General features: G+C 41.3%; 2 protein-coding genes across 2 annotated transcripts in view; both read left to right on the top strand.

The window, feature by feature from the left end:
* The window catches only part of LOC137627373 (transmembrane channel-like protein 7), a 437,009-nt gene that overhangs the window by 152,059 nt on the left and 272,472 nt on the right, over window positions 1-12,478 (top strand). The window lies entirely within an intron of this gene.
* The window catches only part of LOC137627904 (contactin-like), a 56,214-nt gene that overhangs the window by 31,270 nt on the left and 12,466 nt on the right, over window positions 1-12,478 (top strand). The window contains exons 17-19 of the mRNA XM_068359356.1: window positions 7,333-7,471; window positions 7,886-8,040; window positions 8,260-8,391. Of these exons, the coding sequence (XP_068215457.1) occupies window positions 7,333-7,471; window positions 7,886-8,040; window positions 8,260-8,391 (426 nt within the window). The remainder of the gene's footprint in view (window positions 1-7,332; window positions 7,472-7,885; window positions 8,041-8,259; window positions 8,392-12,478) is intronic.

Raw genomic sequence — 12,478 nt, forward strand, 5'->3', positions numbered from 1 at the left:
GACCTCTTGCAAGCTCCCAAGTCCAGGGGAGAAGCAATGTCGTACGACCAATGGGTTCGAGAGGCTTTAATCAGCGAACAGACGTTCCCTCCGTGGTTTCGGGCGTATCTACCCAAGATCGCCCCACCCACACAAAGACGAGAGAGCCCATTTATTCCTCGTCTGCGGAAGAGGTTTCTCGTAAGAAACCATGGACCAAGGTCTCACGACCTCTTAAGCGCAAGTCGGTCCCTTCTGCGCAAGTCCAACGGCCCAGTTGTAGCCACTGGGTCAGTTCGGACTCGCTGCAGTCTTCCGATGACTGCTCACCTCCTAAGAGAGGCAAAGCGGTACCGCCTCAGGCAGTTACACCGTCTGTCGCCGCACCTGCTCCTGCAGACCCTAAGTGGTCTTTGCTGCAGACCATGCAGTACCAATTAACGTCTCTGATGCAGGACTTTCGTGCGGAGAAGGTTGCTGCTGCACCAACCTCTTGCCTACAACCAACCACACTCTCGGTTGTGCGTCCTGTGGACGCTGAGGCGACCTTCTTGCGCACTCCAGCTGAGAGAGTCCCGCCACCCATGCGTTCCAGTGTGCCCTGCCAGCCGCATGTTGACGTTCAGCGACGCATGGAACCTTCCGTTGACGTTCGCGAGGTACAACAACCGTCAGAGTTGTTTTGTTTTGACGCGGTGCGTCAACCTCCGCAACCCAGTGTGGTTGCCTCTGCTCGCCCACATCAGACTAGACAGTCTGGAGTAGACGCTGTGCGTCCCCGCGCTGCTATGGTTGTTGCCAGCTCACAGACTGGGCAACAGTTCCATGACGTTGCGTCCGGTTCAGTCACGCGTGCACCCGTGCGACCGGACTCAGCTAACCAGCCGATACCTACTCCATTGCCGCTTCCTCCTCAATACTCGGATGATGGAGACTGATGATGACGATGCGGCACACGTTGATGAACCACATTCGGACCTTGACGAGCCCAAGTCCACGCAACCCTCTTTGGACTTTAGAAAAGTTCTTGCTCTGTTCAAAGAGATGTTTCCGGACCAGTTTGTGTCTGTGGCTCCGCGCTCTCCTCCGTCAGAGTTTGCTTTAGGTACGCAGTCATCCTCGCCTGCCTTTACTAGACTCGTCCTCGCACGCTCGTCCAAGAGAGCTTTACGAGTTATAGGAGAATGGATGCAGTCCAAAAAGAGTCTAGGGAAGACAGCCTTTACGTTTCCCCCTGCTAGACTCTCTTCCAGATCGAGCGTCTGGTATGCCACGGGAGAAGTTCTCGGCTTGGGAGTTCCTGCCTCTGCCCAGGGCGACTTCTCAAGTCTTGTAGACTCTCCCCGCAGGCTAGCCATGAGACGCTCTAAGATATGCTGGTCTCCTTCGGACCTAGACCATCTGTTGAAAGGGATATTTAGAGCCTTCGAGGTCTTCAACTTTTTAGACTGGTGTCTGGGAGCTTTGAGCAGGAAGATCTCCCTGACTGAGAAGGAATCTTCCTTGCTCATCATGTCCTGCATGGACAAGGCCATACGTGACGGGTCTAGTGAGCTTGCTGCATCGTTCGTATCCGGAGTCCTCAAGAAGCGTGAGAACCTTTGCTCTTTCCTGTCAGCTGGAGTGACACCTTGTCAAAGATCCGAACTTCTGTTTGCTCCTCTCTCTAAGTGCCTTTTTCCAGAGGACTTGATTAAGGAGATTGCTGCTGCTTTGATACAAAAGGACACCCATGACCTGGTTGCGTCCTCTGCCCGCAAAGCCACCCCTTTGCCTACCTTGTCAGCTAGACCAAGGATGGACACTCCAGCGTCCCGATTTATTCCGCCCTTTCGTGGCAGAGCCTCCAGCAGAGGAGGTGCTCGTGCCGAAGGGAGACGTGGGAAGAAGAAAGGAACCAAGTCCTTTAAAGGCAGAGTCTGACTGCCAGCTTCTTCAGACAGCAGTGGGAGCCAGACTCAAGAACTTCTGGCAGACCTGGGAGAAGAGAGGCGCAGATGCACAATCTGTGAAGTTGCTCAGAGAGGGGTACAAGATCCCGTTTGTACGAAAACCCCCTCTAGCAACGTCTCCCATCGCTCTCTCTCCCAGGTACAGAGAGGAAGACAAGAGACGAGCATTGAAACAGGAGGTGTCTCTCTTACTAGAAAAGGGAGCGGTAGTCAAAGTCCTGGACCATCAAACCCCGGGCTTCTACAACCGTCTCTTCTTAGTGGCAAAGAAGACAGGAGGGTGGAGGCCGGTGCTAGACGTCAGTGTGCTGAATGTCTTTGTCACAAAGCAGACGTTCGCCATGGAGACCACAAAGTCCGTTCTAGCAGCGGTCAGAAGGGAAGACTGGATGGTCTCTTTAGACCTAAGGGACGCATACTTTCACGTCCCCATCCACCCAGACTCCCAACCTTTTCTGAGATTCGTTTACGAAAAGGTTGTCTACCAGTTTCAAGCCCTGTGCTTTGGCCTAAGCACAGCTCCTCTTGTGTTTACGAGGCTGATGAGGAATGTAGCCAAATTCCTTCATTTAGCGGACATCAGAGCCTCCCTCTATTTGGATGACTGGCTTCTAAGAGCTTCTTCCAGTCGTCGCTGTCTGAAGGATCTAAAGTGGACTCTAGATCTGACCAAGGAATTGGGTCTCCTGGTCAATATGGAAAAGTCTCAAGTGGTCCCATCCCAAACTATTGTGTATTTAGGGATGGAGATTCACAGTCTAGCTTTTCGGGCTTTTCCGTCGGCCCCCAGAACAAGTCAAGCCCAGTTATGCATCCAGAACATGCTGAAGAAGGAACGATGTTCAGTCAGGCAGTGGATGAGTCTGATAGGGACACTATCATCCCTGGAACAGTTCGTATCGTTAGGAAGACTACACCTCCGTCCTCTTCAATATCACCTAGCTGTTTACTGGAAAAAGGACAAGACGCTAGAAGCGGTCTCGATCCCCATTTCCGAGAAGATGAAGTCTTCCCTGACTTGGTGGAAGGACAGTATCAGCCTCAGAGAGGGTCTGCCCCTGGCTGTTCAGACTCCCAACCACGTTCTCTTCTCGGACGCATCGGACACGGGCTGGGGCGCGACATTAGACGGTCGGGAATGCTCGGGAACTTGGAACTCGAGTCAAAGGACAATGCATATCAACTGCAAGGAGCTACTGGCAGTTCATCTGGCCTTGAAAAGCTTCAAGTCTCTCCTTCAAGGCAAAGTGGTGGAGGTGAACTCGGACAACACCACGGCTTTGGCGTACATCTCCAAGCAAGGAGGGACCCACTCTATGACGTTGTACGAGATCGCAAGGGACCTCCTCACCTGGTCAAAAGATCTAAACATTTCACTAGTAACGAGGTTCATCCAAGGCAACTTGAATGTCATGGCAGATTGCCTCAGTCGGAAGGGACAAATCATTCCAACAGAATGGACCCTACACAAGGATGTGTGCAAGAGACTTTGGGCCACATGGGGCCAGCCTACCATAGATCTCTTCGCAACCTCGATGACCAAGAGGCTCCCAATATATTGCTCACCAATCCCGGACCCAGCAGCAGTTTATATAGATGCCTTTCTCCTAGATTGGTCACATCTAGACCTATATGCATTCCCCCCGTTCAAGATTGTCAACAAGGTACTGCAGAAGTTCACCTCTCACGAAGGGACAAGGTTGACGTTAGTTGCTCCCCTCTGGCCCGCGAGAGAATGGTTCACCGAGGTACTTCGATGGCTAGTGGACGTTCCCAGAACTCTTCCTCTAAGGGTGGACCTTCTACGTCAGCCACACGTAAAGAAGGTACACCAAGGCCTCCACGCTCTTCGTCTGACTGCCTTCAGACTATCGAAAGACTCTCGAGAGCTAGAGGCTTTTCGAAGGAGGCAGCCAGGGCGATTACTAGAGCAAGGAGGACATCCACCCTTAGAGTCTACCAATCGAAGTGGGAAGTCTTCCGAAACTGGTGCAAGTCAGTATCTGTATCCTCGACCAGTACCTCTGTAACTCAAATAGCTGACTTCCTTTTATACCTGAGGAAAGAACGATCCCTTTCAGCTCCCACTATCAAGGGTTACAGAAGCATGTTGGCAGCAGTCTTCCGTCACAGAGGCTTAGATCTTTCCAACAACAAAGATCTACAGGACCTCCTTAAGTCTTTTGAGACCACGAAGGAGCGTCGTTTGGCTACACCTGGTTGGAATTTAGACGTGGTACTAAGATTCCTCATGTCAGAAAGGTTCGAGCCGCTACAATCAGCCTCCTTTAAAGATCTCACTTTAAAGACTCTTTTCCTGGTTTGCTTAGCCACAGCTAAAAGAGTCAGTGAGATTCACGCCTTCAGCAGGATCATCGGATTTTCATCTGAAACGGCTACATGTTCTTTACAACTTGGTTTTCTAGCCAAAAACGAGCTACCCTCTCGTCCTTGGCCGAAATCGTTCGATATTCCAAGCCTATCGAATATGGTTGGAAATGAACTAGAAAGAGTCTTATGCCCTGTGAGAGCTCTTAAGTTCTATTTAAGACGAACTAAACCTTTACGAGGACAGTCAGAAGCTTTATGGTGTTCAGTTAAGAAACCATCTTTGCCTATGTCAAAGAATGCTTTATCCTATTTTATCAGACTGTTAATACGAGAAGCTCATTCCCATCTGAGTGAGGAAGACCAAGCTTTGCTGAAGGTAAGGACACATGAAGTTAGAGCTGTCGCAACTTCAGTGGCCTTTAAACAAAATAGATCTCTGCGAAGTATAATGGACGCAACCTATTGGAGAAGCAAGTCAGTGTTCGCGTCTTTTTATCTTAAAGATGTCCAGTCTCTTTACGAGAACTGCTACACCCTGGGACCATTCGTAGCAGCGAGTGCAGTAGTGGGTGAGGGCTCAACCACTACAATCCCCTAATTCCGTAACCTTTTTAATCTTTCTCTTGAAATGTTTTTATTGTTGTTTTTGGGTTGTCCGGAAGGCTAAGAAGCCTTTCGCATCCTGGTTGATTTGGCGGGTGGTCAAATTCTTTTCTTGAGAAGCGCCTAGATTAGAGGTTTTGATGAGGTCCTGTGGTATGGGTTGCAACCCTTCATACTTCAGATCCTAGGGGTCGCTCAGCATCCTAAGAGGATCGCGAGGCTCCGTAAGGAAGACGTACTTAAAAAGGCAGAGTAATTGTTCAAGTCGACTTCCTTACCAGGTGCTTATTTATTTTATTTTTGTTATTTTGATAACTTCTAAAATGAAATAAAAAAATCCTTAGCTCATAATAATGTAAACATTTATTGCTGGTCTCTACCCACCCCCCTGGGTGTGAATCAGCTTATATAATCACCGGTTAAGTTAAATATTGAAAAATGTTATTTTGATAATAAAATAAATTTTTGAATATACTTACCCGGTGATTATATATTAAAGGACCCTCCCTTCCTCCTCAATAGAGACGCAGTGGACCGAGGAGAAAATTGAGTTCTTTGTTTACAATGAGTACTGAGTACCTGCACGACAGATGGCGCTGTTGAAGTACACCCCCTACCTGCATAGCGATCGCTGGCGGATTTTTTCCGTAGAGTTTTCTGTCGAGCAGCAGAGCTGCAGCTTATATAATCACCGGGTAAGTATATTCAAAAATTTATTTTATTATCAAAATAACATATTTCCTATATAAACTATTAAAACTTTAACAAAACAAGAAGAGGAGAAATTAGAATAGTGTGCCCAAGTGTACCTTCAAGCAAGAGAACTCTAACCCAAGACAGTTGATGACCATAGTACAGAGGCTATGGCACTACCCAAGACTAGAGAACAATGGTTTGGTTTTGGAGTGTCCATCTAGAGCTGCTTACCATAGCTAAAGAGTCTCTTCTACCCTTACCAAGAGGAAAGTAGCCACTGAACAATGAACAATTACAGTGCTGTAGTTAACCCTTTGGGTGAAGAAGAATTGTTTGGTAATCTCAGTGTTGTCAGGTGTAGTAGGACATAGGAGAATCTGTAAGAAATAGCCCTGACTTTTTTTTTCTTTTTTTTTTTCTTTTAAATATAGATTACAGTTTAGCCTCCAGTCTTGAGCCCACCATTATTGAAAGAAAAATATTTAAACTGCAGGGTTTTTAAAGTGTGTTTACTAAAGAAATGCTATTTGAAGTTAATACTTGCTAATTCTATTGGAACAATTATTGCTAGTCTTTTAGATCATAAGTTTGTAGGTCTTCAGGATTTGGATTTGGATTTGGATTACTTGACTTGTCAAGTTAATACAGTTTCAGATGGGGTTTATTATGCTGTAGCAGCCTTCTTATGTTTAGTGATTAAGAGAAGAGAACAATTATGTACTTCAATAGTTTGGACAGTCTCTGAGGCACAAAAACATTCATTGAATTCTTCTCCTAATTTTGGTCCTGTTTTGGATAGAAATATGATTAATCAAATAATTGCTCAAGTGGGTACCAGTTTCAAAGTGACACTGATATTACTTTCTAGGGATACCCAAGTTTCTGACTTTAAGCCAATTGTTTCTATGGGCTCAGAATTGTCACCAGGGAATTCCTTTTGTATCCCTAGTACATTAGGATTCCGATCTATTAGACGTTCATGGAGAGTTGCCAGTCAGACTTGAACGTTTTTATTGGAGAACACTATGATGTGTCTTCTTTGCAGATCCCAAGTGGAGGAAGACTTTACCACTTTTATCACATTTGGAAGAGCTCTCATTATGATCCGTAGGTACTAGCTGTCGTCAAAGAAGGTTGCGTAATTCCTATAGAGTCCAATCCTTCCTTGTCCAAGGACAAATTGCATATCCAAGTTGTCTTACAGAAATAGCAAAAGCATAGATTTGGAAACTAGTAATTTCAGAACTTCTGGAAAAAAAAATGGGATAAAAGATCTCATAAACCTGCTCTAGGTATTCTATACAGATTATTCCTAGTCACCAAAGCTTCTGGGAAATGGAGATATATTCTTGATATCACAACCCTCAACAAGTTTACAGTTCTCACAAAGTTTTACTCGGAAACTCCTTCGATAGTTTTGGAGGTGATAAAGAAAAAAGAATAAATTTTTTTTAATAGACCTCTCAGACATCCTTTGCATACTGGTTCTAAAAAACTTTTTGTTTCATTGAGTCAAAGGTTTACCAATTCAAGTGCCTGTGTGTCAAGTCTTGGAATGGACTCTCAAGTCTTCTAGAGGCATCTATTGTAGGGAAAGAAAACAGGAAATTTTCTAGTTTTAGGAGTAATGTCGATAAAAGCAAACATCCAGAGAGAAGAAATATGAACATCAGGTGAGTAAAGAAATAAAAAAATTTACCAAATTTAAAACTTTTGCCTGTATTGATAGTTTTTTTTAAATCCTAAAAAATAAGAAATTTTTTTTTTGCAGGGTTATCGTTTGGGACATCTTCGTATTAAAGAGTTGACTTTGGCCGATGCAGGAGTGTATGAATGTGTTGCAATTTCTCCAGTGGCTAAAATTAGTATTTCTACAACGCTTATTGTACACGGACCACCTGGCCCTCCTGGTATGATATTGATTTTATCACCTTGCTGTTACTATTCCTCCTATAGTCTTGAAGCTGAATCGTTCATGCAGTAATTGTTTCTTACACATTCTGCTGACATAAATTTATGATCAGTACCCAGAAAAGAGTTTTATCATTATTAAGTATTCAAGAGTTTTAGTTGCATTCATGAAAGTTACAATTATATTTAATGGATTTCATAAGAACAGATTATATTTGAAATGTTTTGGAAAGTTGAAGAGAAACTGAAAAGATCCCCCATTTCAGGATAGTAAAAAATTAGATGAAATCATTTAACCCCTTGAAAAAATTCAAGTTTAAGCCAAACTTCCATTTGTGGTGGTTAATTTATAAGGCAATTGTGGCTCTTATGAAATTGGGTTAAGTTAGCAGGCCTCCTATCTTCTTCCATAGGTGGCATATCAGCCGTTGATCTTACCAGCACTTCAGCGCGTATTCGTTGGACTGACGGGGCTAGTAACGGAAAACCAATATTGCTTTATAATATCCAGACGCGTACACAGTGGACGAGAAATTGGGTGACAGTTGCTGAAAATATAACAGCTAATGTAATTGATATCAGTCTAATTTGTCTCTTGAAATATAAATTGACTTAATTTTATACAGTATTTGTTTCTCACAAATGTATGTGTGCTAGACATGTGAAATCAAAGTTATTTTGTTTCGTAGAATTGTGAAATAGCTCAGTTTTTTAAACATAACTTTATATTTAGAATATGTTTTTGAAAGCATGAAATCTTTAGCATATATATTTTATCTATTATCAGTTGATTGATGCTACGAATGGCAGAAGAGAATATCAGTTAGGTGAAGTGTTGTCTCCATGGTCTTCTCATGAGTTCAGAGTTCAAGGCATCAATGCCTTAGGTCTCGGCCAGTTTTCAACCAGTTCTCCTCAGGTAAAGTATTATTCGTTGTGGATTTGCTGGTTGGTTTGCCTTTAACCAACATTTTAGAAATAACAATCTTAATATATAGTAAAAAAATTGTTTACCTGATTTTCTTATTGTTTACAGAAGCTTGTTTTATTGACGTTTACCCCAAAAGCTATATAAAAAAACATTTCCCATTTTATTTCTTCGTAAGATACAAGCTGTAGTAAAGTACAGAAATGAGGTAATCCAGCTGTTAGTGATAAGTAGCATGCTAATTGTTACCCATTCTTCAGTTTTCTTTGTCACAGTTTCATCAAAACCGATTACTTTTAATTGATAAAAGATCAGCCAAGGACCAAACAATAACACAGTTTAAGGGATAGAGGGAGGTAGATTTAGGCAACATATTAGGGCTCATTGAATTTCTTCCATATCAGTGCCTTCTGTTACTGGAATCCAGGTTGCAAATGCTATCAGAATCTGACATAGGAGAACAGGTCAGGCGCTCAGAAACATTATCCACTCCTTGACTTAGGTCTCTGGATGAACCAAGTGCTAGTGATCAACCTCTCTGTGTGTACGTTGTGATTAAGATGTTAGGGCTCAAGGCCAATACTGTAGTAATACATGGGACACCTGATGTATCTATGTATGTCTAGAATACAGTTTTCTCTTACATTTGTGAAAACTACTATACTCAATTTTTTTTAATGAAGCGCACTTGCACTGACTCGCAGCGGTACCCTTTTAGCTCGGAAAAGTTTCCTGCTATCTGATTGGTTAGAATTATCTTGCCCAACCAATCAGCGATCAGGAAACTTTTCCGAGCTAAAAGGACACCGCTGCGAGTCGGTGCAAATCTGCCTCACTAAAAAGAATTGACTATAGACATTTATTTATTTTTTTTTTTCTTCTTCTTCTTCTTCTTCTTCTTCTAACAGAGAGAATGTGTTTTATCTTTAGGGAAGGCAAAACATGAAAATTAATGAACCTTCCATAATCAAGGCAAAGATAGAAGAATGGGGATAATTTTAACAATGTGATATCATATCAAGTGGTTTTGAGTGTAAGTTAATTTTATGAGTAGGTTATATTTAGTCTCGTTATATCACATACCCTCATCCAAAAGAGTAGTATCACCATGTTGACTACAAGGTAAAGTTCATTGATGTAAACTTAATCTTGTTAATGAAATTTATTTTTAATACTTATAGTCCTCTATTTCCCACCTTCCTCCCCACTATTTTAACCCTTTTACCCCCGGGCTATTTGGAAATTTCCAACCCATAACCCCCAAGGGGTTATTTTTATCCCATGACATTTTGCCGTATACTTTTTTTAAATTGCTCTAACAGGCTTAATTTTTGTCATAGAGAGGTCAGGTTGGTCTCATTCTCTTGGAAAATGCCTGAATTTTCTCAAAAAATTATCAAAAATATGAAAAAAAAAAATTTATAGCATTTTTTTGCAAGGACGTACCGGTACGTCCATGGGGGTAAAGGGATGGGTTTTGTGAAACGTACCAGTATGTCCTTTGGGGGTAAAAGGTTTAATGTCAAGATATATTTTACAATATATACAGGTCTATAATGACTCGATTATGTTAATGTGCTTGCCCTATTTGGATTAATGGGCATCTCAGTGAAAGGGGAGATAGAAAAAGTTGGGTAGAACATTTTCGAATTTTTCGTTAGAGTTCAGGAACCTGGTGGCTTGAATGATAAATTCTTCTATCGTATATAAAAGAATTGTCTCTCATGCAAAACTAATGTCAGGTTTGTCTTCCTAATAAAATGTATTTTTAAGTATTTATACATACATACATACATATACCAAGGCACTTCCCCCAATTTTGGGGGGTAGCCGACATCAACAAAAGAAACAAAACAAAAAAGGGGACCTCTACTCTCTACGTTCCTCCAGCCTAAACAGGGACTCAACCGAGTTCGGCTGGTACTGCTAGGGGGCCATTATACTGTAGCATAATTGTAAGTGGATTGAATTTTTGTATTTTTAGAAAAGTTCACAATACACCAGATAAAGTATTTATAGATAAAACATTAAAACCTAGATACTCAAGTATCCTGCATTTCTATTAATACACTAATATTAATTTCAAGACTTTTTTTATTCAATATATTTGGTCATGTTTAGATATGTTTTCTACACTACCATTCAGGTTATCTAAAATCAAATTGGCAATAGCAGAAATGTCTCCAGGAGACGGCAGACCGTGAAATTTTGAAATGATTTTTATGTCTTTTCAACATTAGTTTTTTGTTCTATCAAAATCCAGAGAAAATGTTTAATAGTCGTCAGCTTACCGAATGTTGTATAGGTATGAAAAGTAAAGGGATTGCTTAGATGACTGATTTTGACAGTATTTAGTTGTTGATAGGCCTCGCACCATTGATCTGATTGGTCACTTGCATGTCCTTGTAATAAAAACAAATTTTTTTGTTTTCAAACTTTCTCCTTCATTTTGAGTCAAATTGTATTGTTATACTGTATTCAGAAATAAATCCAATTTATTTGGTAACAAAACAAAATTTTGATTTATAGATATTTTATTTCATGCATTTTGATGTGTTTATTAATTTTAAACTTCCAGATTCCACTATTGTATAGTGAAACAATATCCTTAAAATACAACATATACATATTAACCCCTTTACCCCCAGGCTATTTGGAACTTTCCAACCCTTAACCCCCAGAGGTTATTTTTTTCAAGCACATTTTGCAGTATATATATTTTTTTTAATTGCTCTAACATCCTTAATTTTTGTCTTAGAGAGGTGAGGTTGGTCTCATTCTCTTGGAAAATGCCTGAAGTTTCTCAAAAAATTATCAAAAATATGCAAAAAAAAAAAAAATATATATATATATATATATATATATATATATATATATATATATATATATATATGTATATATATATATATATATATATATATATATATATATATATATATATATATATGTATATATATATATATATATATATATATATATATATATATATATATATATATATACAGTGATACCTCGGTACTCGACCATAATCCGTTCGAGATCCGTGTTCGACCTCCGATTTGTTCGAGTACCGAATTTTTTTTCCCCATAAGAAATAATGGTATATATTCTATTCCGTTCCCAAGCACTCGAACAGGCCCAAAATATTAATAAAACGTGTACCTAAACAACAATAATTATCTAAATGTGTATGAAATTGGTCAGAAAATCCTATAAAACAATTTTAAACCATTTACTGTACTAAAATAAAACAATTTTAAACCATTTTCTGTACTGTAGTGAACATACCTTTGAGCAGCGGTTCGATGGCATACAGGGATGGATGTGGAGAGGATGGAAGGGGGAGGTTACTGCTTGGAAGGAGAGTCCCCTTCCATGATGTGGCGGGGTAGTTCTCCTTCAGGAGTTGTTTCTCTCTCCAATGAAAGGGTGGGCAGATCTATTTCAGGGGTTTCTTCTCTTCTTTGTCTCTTCTTTGGAGGAGAAACAGGCTTTGATGTAGCAGCTTTCTTTTCTTTTGTGAAAAACTGGTCTATTGTTAATTGTTTCTTCCTCCTCTGCAGTATTCTTCGAAAATGATACATGACACTATCATTAAACATATGCACTGCCCGGTTTGCTACTGCAATTTCTGGGTGGTATTTTTCAGCAAAAGCCTGCACATCTGCCCACTTGGAACAAATTTCATTGATGAGAGAACTTGGAACATCCTCCCTTACCTCATCCTCTTCTGAAGATTCCTGCTCCACAATCAGATCCTGCTGCTGTTGTTGTTGCAGGTGCAACAATTCCTCCACAGTCAACTCGGTAGAATGGCTTTCTACAAGCTCATCAATATCATCCTTGTCGACCTCAAGCCCCAAACTCCTGCCCATGACAACAATTTCCTCAACGACATCAGTGTCATCAGAAATTACAGGGGTAGCAGTGCTTGGACCCGCCTCTGGTTGGAAACCTTCAAACTCCCTCTCTGTGACACATGATGGCCACAGCTTACGCCAGGCAGAGTTCAATGTCCTATAGGTCACACCTCGCCAAGCTTGGTCAATCATGTTAACAGAGTTGAGGATGCTGAAGT

This window comes from Palaemon carinicauda, chromosome 35 (genome assembly GCF_036898095.1).
Source record: "Palaemon carinicauda isolate YSFRI2023 chromosome 35, ASM3689809v2, whole genome shotgun sequence".
In the NCBI taxonomy this organism is placed as follows: Eukaryota; Metazoa; Arthropoda; class Malacostraca; order Decapoda; family Palaemonidae; genus Palaemon; species Palaemon carinicauda.